We start from the raw sequence: 18,642 nt of genomic DNA, 5'->3' as shown, positions 1-18,642 counted from the left end.
GTCAATGAGGGGCAATGTTTTTACAGCTAATGCCGGTTTGCCTGAGGCTGATGCCGTGCAGGTGTTTGTACACATGCATATACACACACTCTCATTCAAATAAACGCATACAAGAACACACACATACATGTAATAGTGCCAGACATGCACACAAACATATACAGTTGGCATTGCTGTAATGATTTTAGTTGTACTTGATATCCTTTGTTTTTATTATATATTTGTTGTGCTTTTTTTGCTGTTTTTTTCTGTCTTTTTCTTTTTTCTCTTTAGTTCATTCTCTTTCTTGGTTGTTGGTGTATTAGAGGGTTCTTGGGGGTGGGGAATGGAATTTATTGTATTTTTAAATTTTATTTTTCTTCTGGGGGGACAGTGGGAGGGGTCTCAGATGGTTGAGGGACAGCTATTGTGGAACTGCCAGGGGGGGGATCTTGGAGGGTTCGGGTTCACGGTTTTTGGTTTTGGCCTGGTGGAAGATCTGTCAATGTGCCCTTGAGCAGAGCATTGACCCTGGATGCTTCTGTATGTTGCTCTGAATGGGAGTCTGTTGGAAGACTGGTATGATGTAGTTGTTGAATGGGAGTCTGTTGGAAGACTGGTATGATGTAGTTGTTGAATGGGAGTCTGTTGGAAGACTGGTATGATGTAGTTGTTGAATGGGAGTCTGTTGGAAGACTGGTATGATGTAGTTGTTGAATGGGAGTCTGTTGGAAGACTGGTATGGTGTAGTTGTTGAATGGGAGTCTGTTGGAAGACTGGTATGATGTAGTTGTTGAATGGGAGTCTGTTGGAAGACTGGTATGATGTAGTTGTTGAATGGGAGTCTGTTGGAAGACTGGTATGATGTAGTTGTTGAATGGGAGTCTGTTGGAAGACTGGTATGATGTAGTTGTTGAATGGGAGTCTGTTGGAAGACTGGTATGATGTAGTTGTTGAATGGGAGTCTGTTGGAAGACTGGTATGGTGTAGTTGTTGAATGGGAGTCTGTTGGAAGACTGGTATGATGTAGTTGTTGAATGGGAGTCTGTTGGAAGACTGGTATGGTGTAGTTGTTGTTCGGCTTCACTACAATATACTTGCATGTTTCGGATATTCAATTAAAAAATATATATATATTTTTGCAACATTAAAATATTGTCCCATTTACATTGTAACATTTATTGACAGTCCCTAACTAGCCCCAGAGATAGGCTATCCAATGTCAAACCAACTTTGCCACAGTCACACACCAGCTGGCTGAAGCTAATTGGCAAAATAAGTTGGCAAGCACTAGCTACCCTAGGCGACTTCAAGACACAAGACCTGGTTAGACTGTTTCAAGTTATCTGGAAGGGTGAATGACTGCAACTGTGTACTGTTCTGGCAGAGTGAAAGTAAAAACGCTTTCCACGTTCAAACACACACGAGACATTCAGATCAAAGCACACCTCCAAGATCCAGGCGCATTTCCTAACAAGGAGAATTGAAACCGAGGCTACATCAGGATGTTCAGCCCCCCTTTCATAGAGAAGCTGTGGAGTGAAACCAAAAGACCAAATGTGTAATGAATTAATTGAAAACTTTACTCAGATATTCTATGTCTTTAGCTTGCAGCTATGTAAAAAATGACAATTAGAGCTTTGTAGAAATTAGAAGATGTTTGTGTAGGAATGTCGGGTCGATTTCTATTTACTCCTGTAAACTGTATGTCCCTAAACAATACATACTGTTCAGTATATGCTATCTTCATTCGATGAGCAGGAAAATAATCCTGCAGCAACAGGATAAATCAAGTCTGGCATTTTAAAGTAGAAATTACGTTCCATAAGTACACAATGTTGAGAGAATTTCATCCATCGTCTTTAATGCGTTGACATTTCCAGATGAACCATGATGCGGAGTCTTTAAAACACCTAAAATAATCTGCACAGCACATTAGTCATTCTACCCCCATATCCAATCTGATGAGTAAAACCGTTTGGTAAACAGAGCAATCCTGCTTTTGGCCCTGAAGTCATGTAACTGTAGCAAACACTGAGCATCGCATCCACACACTAATTTCTATAGGAACTTCAACCGTTACAGAGGCTCCACTGAAGTCTTCTTTTCACCTGTCTGCATGAATTACATACAGTTTGACAGATCACAACATGGAAAACAAATCAAAAGAATTACAGTAAACTTAGATTCCCATGAGATATCACAGTGGAACATCTAATTAAATCGATATGACTCATCGGACCAAGTTCTCAAATGATTTGATATAAACCTTTTTAGAATGATATTGGATTAGACTAGCGAGAGGTGATGACGGAGAGGAGAGCCACATTATATCACATTTTAGATAACACACTCTGGCTGATTGTGTTCCATACCATTATATGGGGATGCGTCGTTATAAGAAGACATCTTTTATGCTTTTTGCTCATATAAACACAATTTAATGGTGATTTGTTAGACAAACGTAATAGCAAAACAATTTAAATGGTTCTCTATGTCACCAATTTTGGTAATGTATAAGTCGTCATACAGTACACATGAAAATGTACACTTCAATAGTTCATAATATATTAAAAACTCTTGAGACAAAATCTAACCTTTGAAGAATGAGTAAAGTGAATAACAAACATGACATGAAGATGAAGATGGTTGTTAAGGGATTAAGTACTAATTATGTATACATTTCAAATAGGACTGACTAATCAGAATACTATTATGTTACTGTATAGATGTATGAATTTTCTTTTAATCCTAGTACTGAATATAATGTGTGTAAATATAATAAAGAATTAGAACATTGACTGTCTGTTCCTTGGTAGAAATTAATAAACTTATCGTCAGACTGGCTAGAATGCTTATCTACACAGGAAGACCTTGGCTCGGTCATAAATTATATTAAATTGGTGTGGGAGGATGTGGGAAGGATGGTGATATTGCCTTTGTACCAGGGCGAAGAAGAGACGGGACAGTTCGAAAACTAATGACGTCATTTTCAGTTTATAACCTGTGGTAAACTGTATCATGTTCAGTACTCTCGAGAATAAACGCTGCTGATTGATTTTGAGAATGGTCTCTGTCCATTTTATGCAAATAAGAGTCTTACAAATTCTTAGAAGTGGACAGAGTGTTTAATTTAATTGGGTATTAAAACATGTAGGAATTTAATTCCTGTAACAATGGTGCATGTTAATAATCAGTAAAGATAGGGCCTCCAGAGTGGCGCAGTGGTCTATGGCACTGCATCGCAGTGTGCCACTAGAGACTCTGGGTTTGAGTCCAGGCTCTGCTGTGACTGGGAGGCACATGGGGAGACGCACAAGTGGCCCAGCATCGTCCGGTTTAGGGAGGATTTAGCCGGCAGGGATGTCCTTGTCTCATCGCGCACTAGCGGAAGCCAGCTGCACCCATGTGTCGGAGGAAACACCTGGCGTCAGTGTGCACTGCGCCCAGCTTCCGGGTTGGATGGGCATTGTGTCAAGAAGCAGTGCGGCTAGGTTGGGTTGTGTTTCGGAGGACGCATGGCTCTCGACCTTCACCTCTGCCGAGTCCGTATGGGAGTTGCAGCGACGAGACAAGACTGTAACTACTACCAATTGAGGTGAAGAAAAAAAAAATACAAATATATATATTTTTAAATCTGTAAAGATTTGATAAACACATTCATAGTTAGTACCCTTAGTATGAGCTGACAGGAAAAGCTCAGGGCCCTACAGTACATAACCATTAAAACACTAAGTTAATGATGAACAGATTGGTAGAAAATGAACATATTTAACACAAACATACATAGACACATGATAACTTTATATAAAGGTAAACACATGTATTAATAGAGTGTACATACTGATCCAATTTTACTTTGAAGCACATGTGGGTGTTTGGTCCATGATCAACCTGTGAAATATGGCTAAATTGATCTGAGGACTTAGAAGAAGGCAGCACCATTGTAGTCATCAAACAATGCATTGCATTGATTCCACTTCATACAAAGCAGGGGTTGGAACTGGTTCAGGGAACAACAAAACATTTAGAGGAAAAGAAACAGAACCGGGAACGATAGTAATCTATAATGTTCCATTATTTAAAATAACCATTACTTTAATAATAAAATATGCCATTTAGCAGACGCATTTTTTTACAGTCCTACCAAACAGACTTAAAAGTCATGTGTGCATACATTCTAAAAAACGAAACATGCTGGGTGGCAACAGGAATCAGACAACCCAAAAACTACCCTGGTGTTTGCCACCCAAGTTTATTTCTACCAACTAAGCTACAGAAGGACCACATAAAAGCATGGGAACGGTAAAAAATGTTAATTTTACGTTCCAAAACAAAGCATTTTTTTACAGTCCTACAAAAAACTTTAGCAACAGACTGTAAATGACTGTTAAAAACGCCAGCAACAGGCCGTAAAAAACGCCAGAAACATGCTGCACTTTTTCCAGCAACAGCAGGGGAGAGTAAAAAGCCAGCTACAGTTTTTCCCTCATAGTCCCCCTCCAAAACAAACAATTTTATTTGTTTAGTAGAGACCATTTACTGAGAATTTTCCACTCCACTTTTTAGCTGAGACAGGTAGTCAAGTCCTTTTTTCTCTACAGTCCAATATGTGTATTGCACTGCTGTTAATGGAATTGGAGGTAGGGTCCAGCAGCACTAAGTACAGTGCATTCAGAAAGTATTCAGACCCCTTCACTTTTTCCACAATTTGTAACGGTACAGCCTTATTCTAAAATTGATTCTATCATTTTTTCCCTCATCAATCTACACTCAATACACCATAATGACAAAGCAAAAACATGTTTAGATTTTATTTTGCAAATATATAAAAATAAAAGACTGATCACATTTACATAAGAATTCATACCCTTTACTCAGTACTTTGTTGAAGCACCTTTGGCAGGTTTATCTCCACAAGTCCTTTGGGTCTGTCGAGTGACCAATCTTGGCACACCTGTATTTGGGGAGTTTCTCCCATTCTTTGCAGAAGTCTGGTTCAAGCTCTTTCATTTGGATGGGGAGGCCACTGCACAGCTATTTTGGTCTCTCCAGAGATTTTTGGGTTCAAGTACCTCGGGCTCTGGCTGGAGCTCTACAGACAATTCCTTTGACCCATTTGCTCTGACATGAACTGTAAACTGTGGGACCTTACATAGAGTGGTGTGTGACTATCCAAATTATGTCGAATCAATTGATTTGACAACAGGTGGACTCCAATGAAGTTTTAGAAACATCTCAAGGATGATCAATGGAAAGGGGGCGGCAGGTGGCCTAGTGGTTAGAGTGTTGGACTAGTAACCGAAAGGTGGCAAGATACAAATCTGTCGTTCTGCCCCTGAACAGGCAGTTAACCCACTGTTCCTTGGCCGTCATTGAAAATAAGAATTTGTTCTTAACTGACTTGCCTAGTAAAATAAAGGTAAAAGTAAGAAACAGGACGCAACTGATCTCAATTTCGAGGCTCATTGCAAAGGGTCTGAATAATTATGTAAATAAGGTTTCTGTTTTTTATTTGCAATAAATTCACCTGTTTTCACTTTGTCATTATGGGTATTGTGTGTAGATTGAAGAGGAATAAATGTATTTAATCCATTTTAGATTAGGGCTGTAACATAACAAAATGTGTAAAAAGTGAAGGGGTCTTAATGCCTTCCGAATGCACTGTATTAAAGCATTTGCCAACACAAGACCACATTTATTTTTTACAGGCTATTGGGTAATGACATTAACATATTTATATACATGTTATTATATTTTAAATATACAGTACCAGTCAAAAGTTTGGACACCTACTCATTCAAGGTTGTATTTATTTTAAACATCAAAACTATGAATTAACTCACATGGAATCATGCAGTAACCTGAAAAAGTGTTAAACAAATACAAATATATTTTAGACTTTAGATTCCTCGAAGTAGCCACCCTTTGCCTTGATGACAGCTTTGCACAGTTTTGACATTCTCTCAACAAGCTTCACCTGCAATCCTTTTCCAATAGTGTTGAAGGAGTTTCCACATATGCTGAGCACTGGTTGGCTGCTTTTCCTTTACTCTGGGGTCCAACTCATCCCAAACCATCTTAATTGTGTTGAGGTCGGGTGATTATGGAGGCCAGGTCAGCTGATGCAGCACTCCATTACTCTCCTTGGTTAAATAGCCCTTACACAGCCTGGAGGTGTGTTGGGTCATTGTCCTGTTGATAAACAAATGTTAGTCCCACTAAGCGCAAACCAGATGGGATTGTGTATTGCTACAGAATGCTGTGGTAGCCATGCTGGTTAAGTGTGCCTTGAATTCTAAATAAATCACAGACAGTGTCACCAGCAAAGCAAACCCACACCATCACACCTCCTCCTCCATGCTTCACGGTGGGTAGCACAGATGCAGAGATCCTCCGTTCACATATTTTGCGTCTCACAAAGACTCGGCGGTTGGAACCAAAAATCTCACATTTGGAGTCATCAGACCGAAGGACAGATTTCCACCGGTCTAATGTCCATTGCTCGTGTTTCTTGGCCCAAGCAAGTCTCTTCTTATTATTGGTGTCCTTTATAATGGTTTCTTTGCAGCAAATCGACCATGAAGACCTGATTCACGCAGTCTCCTCTAAACAGTTGATGTTGAGATGTGTCTGTTACTTGAACTCTGTTAAGCATTTATTTGGGCTGCAATTTCTGAGGCTGGTAACTCTAATGAATGTATCCTCTGCCGCAGTGGTAACTCTGGGTCTTCCTTTCCTGTGGTGTACCTCATGATAACCAGTTTCATCATTGCGCTTGATGGTTTTTGCAACTGCACTTGAAGAAACGTTCAAAGTTCTTGAAATGTTCCGGATTAACTGACCTTTATGTCCTATATTAATTATGGACTGTCGTTTCTCTTTGCTTATTTGAGCTGTTCTTGACATAATAATTTGGACTTGGTCTTTTACCAAATAGGGCTATTTTCTGTATACCCACCCTACCTTGTCACAACACAACTGATTGGCTCAAACGCATTAAGAAGGAAAGAAATTCCACAAATTCAGTTTTTACAAGGCATACCTGTTAATTGAAATGCATTCCAGGTGACTACCTCAAGAAGATGGTTGAGAGAATGTCAAGAGTGTGCAAAGCTGTCATCAGTGAAAAGGTTGGCTACTTTGAAGAATATAAAATATATTTTGATTTGACACTTTTTTATAAGTTACTATATGATTCCATATGTTATTTCATAGTTTTGATGTCTTCACTATTATTCTACAATGCAGAAAATAGTCAAAATAATGAAAAACTCGGGAATGAGTAGGTTTGTCCAAACTTTTGACTGTTACTGTACATTATTTTCAACATAGCAGTATTTGTGCAATCTTTCATAATAAATCCTGTTATAAATAACAAAAACATTTACAGAAAATGCATCAAATGATCCAATGTATTTTTTCCTATGGTTGCAATGCTGTAAAACGCTGCACTATTCCCAAAGTTTAGCATGTCTTTGCAGGGCGACTTTTTATATAATTTGTTTTTAATTTTGGTTCCAACCCCTGATTCAAAAGCAGTTCACCTATATATTTTTCATGACAAAATAAGTTACAGAAGCTTATCAAGTTAGCATTCAGTTCTAGGTGCTCAATATGGGGCGGCAGGTAGCCTAGTAGTTAGAGCATTGGGCCAGTAACTGAAAGGTTGCTAGATCGAATCCCTGAGCTGACAAAGTAAAAATCTGTCGTTCTGAGTTTTGATAACTCTTGCTAGTGTTTGAGTAGCGTGTAAATGTGTGTGTGTAACGCATTGTCATGCTCTGGCACATAATATCGCCTTATCCATTACATGTATATCATAGAAGAAAGGTTACCAAATAAACCACGCAGCAGATTATCATGCTGCAGTATTTCCCGTGGTCTTTCTGCACAGTTCAGTGCTGTTTTGTGTGAGGAAGATGGCACCTGCCTTCGACGGAGTATGTATAAAATATAAAAAATGATAATAATCAACTTGAAACATTATTACACAGTATGGTTTGTTTTGCTTATGTTGATATTTTGTTTAACAATAATAAGTTACATTGCAATACAACAAAAGCATTAAAAAAAGATTACTCTTTTTTTGCATTGGCTTGTATAGAAAAAGAACTTCATACCTTAAATGAGAAATCCCTGGTTAATGAGAAACATTAAATTGTTAGCCCACAAAAAAAGGTTAACATAAGAAATATATTTTTTAAACTATTAAAAAAAAGTATGTTTTGACTTAAATCTCTCGATTCTGCAAATAAACATCTCAAGGTTCCTTTCGTAGATTTTTCAAACATGTAAACATCACTGGTCAATAAAACCATAAGATAAAATAAATGTATTGTTCAATGATTTACATAACCAAACACACAAGTCATGACTATAAATACATCTATATTTACAAAAGCAGTTGTTTCCAAAAGCACTGCAGAATGTGGTGTAGAAAAAAACAGGACAGAGGGGGAGAGAAAGCAATCCAGGGCTTGTCTGTCTTGTACCAACAAACCAAGAGTTAGCAGATACTGGTCATATTTGGTAAGTATTTTAGTTCCGTAATTCAGATGTATTACAATGCAGGAGGGAGAGACCTCTAGGTTGAGGGCACCATATCCTTTATATACGGTTCTCTGTTTAGGTACGTGGCCCAGTAGACTAAATTGAAGCTGCTAAACAGGACTGGGAACATAATCCTTGAAATCCTATCGATTTTGCTCACACTGTTGAAAGTCTTCTTTGGGTCCGTTTTGCCACCCACCTTGCCAACCGCCATGTTGGGGTCAACGGCGCCACCTTTGGCGATGGTGGACAACCCAGAGTCCTTGGTGATGTTGGGCGCATAGTTGGCCACCGCCACGGCGTACGCGTTGTTCTTCTTCATGGTGGAGGCCTTCTCTTTTTTCTGTGGAAGGAGCCAAAGTTAGTAGCCAGCAGTCGTCAGACAAACCTGTCACTTCCGGCCAGCATGTGTTCCAGACAGTCCTGGATGATGAATGCACCCAGGGGGGAGGGGGGGGGGGTCTTAATAATAATGAATGGGATCTGGGAAAGGATAGTGCATCAATCTAAATGCAGAGAAGTGGTAACATGAAGGTTAGCTGGGCCTCCGATATGCTGTCAGGCACCACGCTGTCAACACAAATTACTGTCACAGCTCACTCTGATGTCATTCATTCACTTGGCTATTTACAAGTTAAACATGTTTGCGAGGTCAGAATGAGTATTTTATACACTGCTCCAAAAAATAAAGGGAACACTAAAATAACACATCCTAGATCTGAATGAATGAAATATTCTTATTAAATACTTTTTTCTTTACATAGTTGAATGTGCTGACAACAAAATCACACAAAAATTATCAATCGAAATCAAATGTATCAACCCATGGAGGTCTGGATTTGGAGTCACACTCAAAATTAAAGTGGAAAACCACACTACAGGCTGATCCAACTTTGATGTAATGTCCTTAAAACAAGTCAAAATGAGGCTCAGTAGTGTGTGTGGCCGCCACGTGCCTTTATGACCTCCCTACAACGCCTGGGCATGCTCCTGATGAGGTGACGGATGGTCTCCTGAGGCATCTCCTCCCAGACCTGGGCTAAAGCATCCGCCAACTCATGGACAGTCTGTGGTGCAACGTGGCGTTGGTGGATGGAGCGAGACATGATGTCCCAGATGTGCTCAATTGGATTCGGGTCTGGAGAACGGGCGGGCCAGTCCATAGCATCAATGCCTTCCTCTTGCAGGAACTGCTGATGTAACAGTATTACTTTAGACCGTCCCCTCGCCCATACCCGGGCGCGAACCAGGGACCCCCTGCACACATCAACAACAGTCACCTACGAAGCATCGTTACCCATCGCTCCACAAAAGCCACGGCCCTTGCTGAGCAAGGGGAACAACTACTTCAAGGTCTCAGAGCAAGTGACGTCACCGATTGAAACGCCACTAGCGCGCACCGCTAACTGGCTAGCCATTTCACATCCGTTACACTGACACACTCCAGCCACATGAGGGCTAGCATTGTCTTGCATTAGGAGGAACCCAGGGCCAACCACACCAGCATATGTTCTCACAATGGGTCTGAGGATCTCATCTGGGTACCTAATGGCAGTCAGGCTACCTCTGGCGAGCACATGGAGGGCTGTGCGGCCCCCCCAAAGAAATGCCACCCAACACTATGATTGACCCACTGCCAAACCGGTCATGCTGGGGGATGTTGCAGGCAGCAGAACGTTCTCCACGGCGTCTCCAGACTGTCACGTCTGTCACGTGCTCAGTGTGAACCTGCTTTCATCCGCGAAGAGCACAGTGGCGAATTTGCCAATCTTGGTGTTCTCTAGCAAATGCCAAACGTCCTGCACGGTGTTGGCCTGTAAGCACAACCCCCACCTGTGGACGTCGGGCCCTCATACCACCCTCATGGAGTCTGTTTCTGACCGTTTGACCAGACACATGCACATTTGTGGCCTACTGGAGGTCATTTTGCAGGGCTCTGGCAGTGCTCCTCCTGCTCCTCCTTGCACAAAGGTGGAGGTAGCGGTCTTGCTGCTGGGTTGTTGCCCTCCTACGGCCTCCTCCACGTCTCCTGATGTACTGGCCTGTCTCCTGGTAGCGCCTCCATGCTCCGGACACTACGCTGACAGACACAGCAAACCTTCTTGCCACAGCTTGCATTGATGTGCCATCCTGGATTAGCTGCATTACCTGAGCCACTTGTGTGGGTTGTAGACTCCGTCTCGTGCTACCACTAGAGTGAAAGCACCGCCAGCATTCAAAAGTGACCAAAACATCAGCCAGGAAGCATAGGAACTGAGAAGTGGTCTGTGGTCACCACCTGCAGAACCACTCCTTTATTGGGGGTGTCTTGCTAATTGCCTATCATTTCCACCTGTTGTCTATTCCATTTGCACAACAGCATGTGACATTTATTGTCAATCACTGTTTAGACAGTTTGATTTCACAGAAGTGCGATTGACTTGGAGTTACATTGTGTTGTTTAAGTGTTCCCTTTATTTTTATGAACTATGTAAAGAAAGAAAAAAGTATGTAAAGAAAAAAGTATTTAATAAGAATATTTCATTCATTCAGATCTAGGATGTGTTATTTTGTGGAAAGGTGTGTTATTTTAGTGTTCCCTTTATTTTTTTGAGCAGTGTATATTATCACTTGTGAATAATGCCCAGCATTGGAAAAATATATTTTTTGACGACTTTTTCTAATCATAGCCGTACACTTCATGTAGCCTAGCCCATAGGCTTATGTTTTAATAAGGTTTGTATCACAACTAAAGTGGCCAAATAACTTAAAATTAAGCACATTAAACCACTTTACAAGGGACGTAGAGCCTAACTTGCATACACAACCAGCCTGTGAATTTCAAGTTTGGGGAAGAACATTTTCCCCATACAAATGCATCGTTATAATAAAAGCATTACTGGCATAACTGCATTTGCAGTCACTTTTGATAATAGTGTTTTCTGCATTTATGCACTTATAATGTGAAGAAATAGCCTAATAGTTTATCAACATTTTAAGCTAAACGTTCTGATCTGTTAAGTTAGCCACATTGCGTAAAAACTTATTTTTAATGGGAGTGGTTGAATTAATTTGGGATCTATCGCATCCCACAGCTGTCCCAGACTATGCTTGGAATAGTTATTTCTCGCACAGAATAGAATAGTAGGTCCACCTTTGTACTATGGGGGATAGTAGATTGACATAGGCTAGTGCTTTTGCTGTTTGTTAGGCCTACTCATCTTATTGGCTGATGAAAAGTAAATGTGGAGAGTTCTTCCAACATCTTCAATATGCACCTCGGTCAGAATTGGATAAGGACGCGCGTCGTTGCGTTCTGGATGTGTCCGTCTTCATTTGAAGCCTGTGAGAAAGACCCTATCACGTGATGGAGCGCCCAGCACTCAGGGAGAAGGTAACATCAGCCACTGGCTGCAAAAGGCATGCATTTCTTTAGGGTGCATTGCGGCCACACAAAAGGGATGCCTCCGTGAAGTTCTAGGTATTATCAAGTGCTTGTCAAATTGTGAATGAGTTACTGATGTAGTGTGTACAGCCTGCGCAAAAAAACGAAGCAGAGCTCATGCCTTCAAACTTTTTCAAATCATCATTAGAGTCACATCATGCAGCCTTACAATGTATTAAACAATCTAAACATATAGCCCAGCGTTTGGGGAACAACAAGTTACAACTCCAAATTAAGTATATAGGAATACCTATTTATTTGTTAACCGCTCAACGCAGAATATGTGCGCACTACCTTAAATCGTTTGGAGAAAATATCCTTTCTATTTTATTCAGCTTTGTTCAATTGTGTTCTTCATACTATAAAATAATGCCATGGAATTCTAAGCAAATGTTGTCTGCTTAATGAACTAGTGTAGCCCACTGCCATTTGGCATAGCCAGATCAGGACCTAACATAAGGACAACTCAGAGTATGCTATTCTGTTCTTCTGAAATAGACTACATTTTCTTCATATCATGCTTCTTAGACATGTCTAAAATAAATAATGGATTTATTGTGAAGGTGTAGGCTATATTACATGGATGTATTAGACTTTTTAAAATGTAGATGTTCCAAATGTCAGCATCAGTGGCTTGTTGGCACGGTGGAAGCCAGGAAATGCTAAATGTGTTTATGTTAATTAATGGTCAATTACCGTGAAGCCAACAGTTCTTTGCTTGTCAAACACAGGCAGACTAAATTTCGTGACCGCCAGTGCCCTACTCACAACCGCAAACCATATGTAACCACGCCAGCCTGGGACCTCCACATCCATCTTCTTCCCCCCTGGGAACGTCTTAGACTAGCCTCCCTTGACAGCTGATGAAACTGTGGGTTTGCACAACCAAAGAATTTCTGCACAAACTGTCAGTAACCTTCTCAGGGAAACTCATCTGTGTGCTCGTCGACCTCACCAGGGTCTTGACCTGACTGCAGTTTGACATCGTAACCGACTTCAGTGGGCAAATGCTCACCTTTGATGTCCACTGGCACGCTGGAGAAGTGTGCTCTTCATGGATGAATCTCGGTTTCAACTGTACCGTGCAGATGGCAGGAAGTGTAAGACAGTGTGTTCCAGTTCCCGCCAATATCCAGCTTCTTCACGACAGCATGTTCCAGTTCCCGCCAATATCCAGCTACTTTGCACAGCCATTGAAGAAAAGTGGGACAACATTCCACAGGCACCAATCAACAGCCTGATAAACTCTATGTGAAGGAGATGTGTTGTGCTGCATGAGGCAAATGGTGGTCACACCAGATACTGACTGGTTTTCTGAACCACGCCCCTAACTTGTCTTTGTTTTATGCATCTGTTGGTCACAGATACCTATCTGTATTCCCAGTTGTGTGAAATCCATAACATTTATTACAATTGACTGATTTCCTTATATGAACGGTAACTCAGTTTTGTAACTAATTGTTGCATGTTTATATTTTTGTTCAGTGAAATTCAAAAACCACACCTGGTTGGAAGCACCTGCTTTCAATATTGTTTGTATCCCTGGCAGTTACATGTACAGTGAGCCAAAAACTATCACAACTATGACAGACAAAATGAAAAAAATAAATCCAGAAAATCACATTGTAGGATTTTAAATTAATTTATTTCCAAATTATAGTGGAAAATAAGTATTTGGTCACCTACAAACAAGTAAGATTTCTGGCTCTCACAGACCTGTGACTTCTTCTGTAAGAGGCTCCTCTGTCCTCCACTCGTTACCTGTATTAATGGCACCTGTTTGAACTTGTTATCAGTATAAAAGACACCTGTTCACAACCTCAAACAGTCACACTCCAAACTCCACTATGGCCAAGACCAAATAGCTGTCAAAGGAAACCAGAAACAAAATAGACCTGCACCAGGCTGGGAAGACTGAATCTGCAATAGGTAAGCAGCTTGGTTTGAAGAAATCAACTGTGGGAGCAATTATTAGGAAATGGAAGACATACAAGACCACTGATAATCTCCCTCGATCTGGGGCTCCACGCAAGATCTCACCCTGTGGGGTCAAAATGATCACAAGAACGGTGAGCAAAAATCCCAGAACCACATGGGGGGACCTAGTGAATGACCTGCAGAGAGCTGGGACCAAAGTAACAAAGCCTACCATCAGTAACACACTACGCCGCCAGGGACTCAAATCCTGCAGTGCCAGACGTGTCCCCCTGCTGAAGCCAGTACATGTCCAGGCCCGTCTGAAGTTTGCTAGAGAGCATTTGGATGATCCAGAAGAAGATTGGAAGAATGTCATATGGTCAGATGAAACCAAAATAGAACTTTTTGGTAAAAACTCAACTCGTCGTGTTTGGAGGACAAAGAATGCTGAGTTGCATCCAAAGAACACCATACCTACTGTGAAGCATGGGGGTGGAAACATCATGCTTTGGGGTGGTTTTTCTGCAAAGGGACCAGAACGACTGATCCGTGTAAAGGAAAGAATGAATGGGGCCATGTATCGTGAGATTTTGAGTGAAAACCTCCTTCCATCAGCAAGGTCAGTGAAGATGAAACGTGGCTGGGTCTTTCAGCATGACAATGATCCCAAACACACCGCCCTGGCAACGAAGGAGTGGCTTCGTAAGAAGCATTTCAATGTCCTGGAGTGGCCTAGCCAGTCTCCAGATCTCAACCCCATAGAAAATCTTTGGAGGGAGTTGAAAGTCTGTGTTGCCCAGCAACAGCCCCCAAACATCACTGCTCTAGAGGAGACCATCATGGAGGAATGGGCCAAAATACCAGCAACAGTGTGTGAAAACCTTGTGAAGACTTACAGAAAACGTTTGACCTCTGTCATTGTCAACAAAGGGTATTTAACAAAGTTTTGAGATAAACTTTTGTTATTGACCAAATACATATTTTCCACCAAAATTTGCAAATAAATAAATTAAAAATCCTACAATGTGATTTTCTGGACATTTTTTTCTCATTTTGTCTGTCATGGTTGAAGTGTACCTATGATGAAAATTACAGGCCTCTCTCATCTTTTCAAGTGGGAGAACTTGCACAATTGGTGGCTGACTAAATACTTTTTTGCCCCACTGTATATGCTTTTTTGAAAATGAACAAATACATTCTGAAGGATGGGTTGAAACTAAGCACCAACCTTTCCACATCAGCTTTTATGTTTTTTGTTGTTGTTGTCACGAACTGATTAACAAGGTGCAAAGTGTCTTTTCCCCATCAAAGTCTGATTCACTTCAAACGTATCTTCCCACACAGAAAGAGCTCTTATCACTCTATGGCTCTTTCACAGTTTCCCTCTCCTTTTGTTATTTTTTTCCATCTCAACTCATTTATCCTGGCTATGCTTCATGGGGTCTTCCTCCCTGAACATTTACCCATTTATCCTGGCTATGCTTCATGGGGTCTTTCTCCCTGAACATTTACTCATTTATCCTGGCTATGCTTCATGGGGTCTTCTTCCCTGAACATTTACTCATTTATCCTGGCTATGCTTCATGGGGGGGTCTTCCTCCTGAACATTTACCCATTTATCCTGGCTATGCTTCATGGGGTCTTCCTCCTGAACATTTACCCATTTATCCTGGCTATGCTTCATGGGGTCTTCCTCCCTGAACATTTACCCATTTATCCTGGCTATGCTTCATGGGGTCTTCCTCCCTGAACATTTACCCATTTATCCTGGCTATGCTTCATGGGGTCTTCCTCCCTGAACATTTACCCATTTATCCTGGCTATGCTTCATGGGGTCTTCCTCCCTGAACATTTACCCATTTATCCTGGCTATGCTTCATGGGGTCTTCCTCCCTGAACATTTACCCATTTATCCTGGCTATGCTTCATGGGGTCTTCCTCCCTGAACATTTACCCATTTATCCTGGCTATGCTTCATGGGGTCTTCCTCCCTGACACATTTATTTCATGGGGTCTTCCTCCCTGAACATTTATCCTGGCTATGCTTCATGGGGTCTTCCTCCCTGAACATTTACCCATTTATCCTGGTCTTCATGGGGTCTTCCTCCCTGAACATTTACCAATTTATCCTGGCTATGCTTCATGGGGTCTTCCCTGAACATTTACCCATTTATCCTGGCTATGCTTCATGGGGTCTTCCTCCCTGAACATTTACCCATTTATCCTGGCTATGCTTCATGGGGTCTTCCTCCCTGAACATTTACCCATTTATCCTGGCTATGATTCATGGGGTCTTCCTCCCTGAACATTTACCCATTTATCCTGGCTATGCTTCATGGGGTCTTCCTCCCTGAACATTTACCCATTTATCCTGGCTATGCTTCATGGGGTCTTCCTCCCTGAACATTTACCCATTTATCCTGGCTATGCTTCATGGGGTCTTCCTCCCTGAACATTTACCCATTTATCCTGGCTATGCTTCATGGGGTCTTCCTCCCTGAACATTTACCCATTTATCCTGGCTATGATTCATGGGGTCTTCCTCCCTGAACATTTACCCATTTATCCTTATGCTTCTGGGGTCTTCCTCCTGAACATTACCCAATTTATCCTGGCTTCATGGGGTCTTCCTCCCTGAACATTTCGTGGGGTCTCCTTCCTGAACATTTACCCATTTATCCTGGCTATGCTTCATGGGGTCTTCCTCCCTGAACATTTACCCATTTATCCTGGCTATGCTTCATGGGGTCTCCTTCCTGAACATTTACCCATTTATCCTGGCTATGCTTCATGGGGTCTTCCTCCCTGAACATTTACCCATTTATCCTGGCTATGATTCATGGGGTCTTCCTCCCTGAACATTTACCCATTTATCCTGGCTATGCTTCATGGGGTCTTCCTCCCTGAACATTTACCCATTTATCCTGGCTTATGAAAATTTACCCATTTATTCATGGGGTCTCCTCCTGAACATTAACCCATTTATCCTGGTCTTCATGGGGTCTTCCTCCTGAACATTTACCCATTTATCCTGGCTCCCTGAACATTTACCCATTTATACGCTTCACGTGGTCTTCCTCCCTGAAAATTTACCCATTTATCCTGGCTACGCTTCATGGGGTCTTCCTCCCTGAACATTTACCCATTTATCCTGGCTATGATTCATGGGGTCTTCCTCCCTGAACATTTACCCATTTATCCTGGCTATGCTTCATGGGGTCTTCCTCCCTGAACATTTACCCATTTATCCTGGCTATGATTCATGGGGTCTTCCTCCCTGAACATTAATCAATTTATCCTGGCTATGCTTCATGAGGTACCAATTTACTCTCCCTCTCTGAACATTTAAGTAAAATATGCTGTGATCTTTTGTGTTTGTATCGCCACATTCATTTGTCTGATCTGGCACCTGCTTGGTTTCAGAAAGTATTCATAGACCTTGACTTATTACACATTTTGTTGTGTTACCACCTGATTTTTTTTTTATCACACAATGTCCCTTAATGACAAAGTGAAAAGATATATTCAGTACCAGTCAAACATTTGGACACCTACTCAGTCAAGGGTTTTCTTTATTTTTACTATTTTCTACATTGTAGAATAAAATTGAAGACATCACAACTATGAAATAACACATAGGGAATCATGTAGTAACCAAAAAAAGTGTTAAACAAATCAAAATATATTTTAGATTTTAGATTACTCAAAGTAGCCACCCTTTGCCTTGATGACAACTTTGCACACTCTTGGCATTCTCTCAACCAGCTTCAGATGGAATGCTTTTCCAACAGTCTTGAAAGAGTTCCCACACATGCTGGGCACTTGTTGGCTGCTTTACCTTAACTCTGCGGTCCTTAACTCAACCAAAGAGAGTGATGGAGTGCTGCATCAGATGACCTGGCCTACACATTCACCCAACCACAACCCAATTGAGATGGTTTGGGTTGAGGTCGGGTGATTGTGGAGGCCAGGTCATCTGATGCAGCACTCCATTACCTTCCTTCTTGGTCAAATAGCCCTTACACAGCCGAGGTGTGTTGGGTCATTGTCCTGTTGAAAAACAAATGATAGCCCCACTAAATGCAATCCAGATAGGATGGTGTATCTCTGCAGAATGCTGTGGTAGCCATGCTGGTTAAGTGTGCCTTGAATTCTAAATAAATCACACAGTGTCATCTCCAAGGCAACCCCCACACACATCACACCTCCTTCTCCATGGTGGGAACCACACATGCGGAGATCATCCGTTCACCTACTCCGCGTCTCACAAAGACACGGAGGTTGGAATAAAACATCTAAAATTTGGACTCATCAGATCCAAAGGACAGATTTCCACCAGTCTAATGTCCATTGCTTGTGTTTATTGGCCCAAGCAAGTCTCTTCTTATTGGTGTCCTTTATCAAATCAAAGTTTATTTGTCACGTGCGCCGAATCACACCGAATACAACAGGTGTAGACCTTACAGTGAAATGCTTACTTACAGGCTCTAACCAATAGTGCGAAAAAAAAGTGTGTGTGTGTAGGTAAGTAAAGAAATAAAACAACAGTAAAAAGACATTTGAAAATAAGAATAGCAAGGCTATATACAGACACCTGTTATTCAGGCTTATTGAGGTAGTATGTACATGTAGGTATGGTTAAAGTGACTATGCATATATGATGAACAGAGAGTAGCAGTAGTGTAAAAAGAGGGGTTGGCAGGTGGTGGGACACAATGCAGATAGCCCGGTTAGCCAATGTGCGGGAGCACTGGTTGGTCGGGCCAATT

General features: G+C 41.4%; 1 protein-coding gene across 3 annotated transcripts in view; it reads right to left on the bottom strand.

The window, feature by feature from the left end:
* Positions 1–1,882: 1,882 nt before the first annotated feature.
* LOC118379181 (gamma-aminobutyric acid receptor subunit alpha-2-like) overlaps positions 1,883–18,642 on the bottom strand; it is a 69,388-nt gene continuing 52,628 nt past the window's right edge. For 2 of the 3 annotated variants that reach the window (XM_035766190.2, XM_052511060.1), the window contains one exon: positions 5,066–8,875. In XM_035766190.2, the coding sequence (XP_035622083.1) occupies positions 8,567–8,875 (309 nt within the window). In that variant the 3' untranslated portion in view covers positions 5,066–8,566. Of the gene's footprint in view, positions 3,566–5,065; positions 8,876–18,642 lie in introns of those variants that run through there. The other variant, XM_052511052.1, reaches the window with a different exon arrangement.

The sequence above is a fragment of the Oncorhynchus keta genome, chromosome 4 (genome assembly GCF_023373465.1).
Source record: "Oncorhynchus keta strain PuntledgeMale-10-30-2019 chromosome 4, Oket_V2, whole genome shotgun sequence".
Taxonomy (NCBI): Eukaryota; Metazoa; Chordata; class Actinopteri; order Salmoniformes; family Salmonidae; genus Oncorhynchus; species Oncorhynchus keta.
The sequence above is the reverse complement of the archived record's forward strand: the minus strand, read 5'-3'. Positions and strand labels throughout refer to the sequence as shown.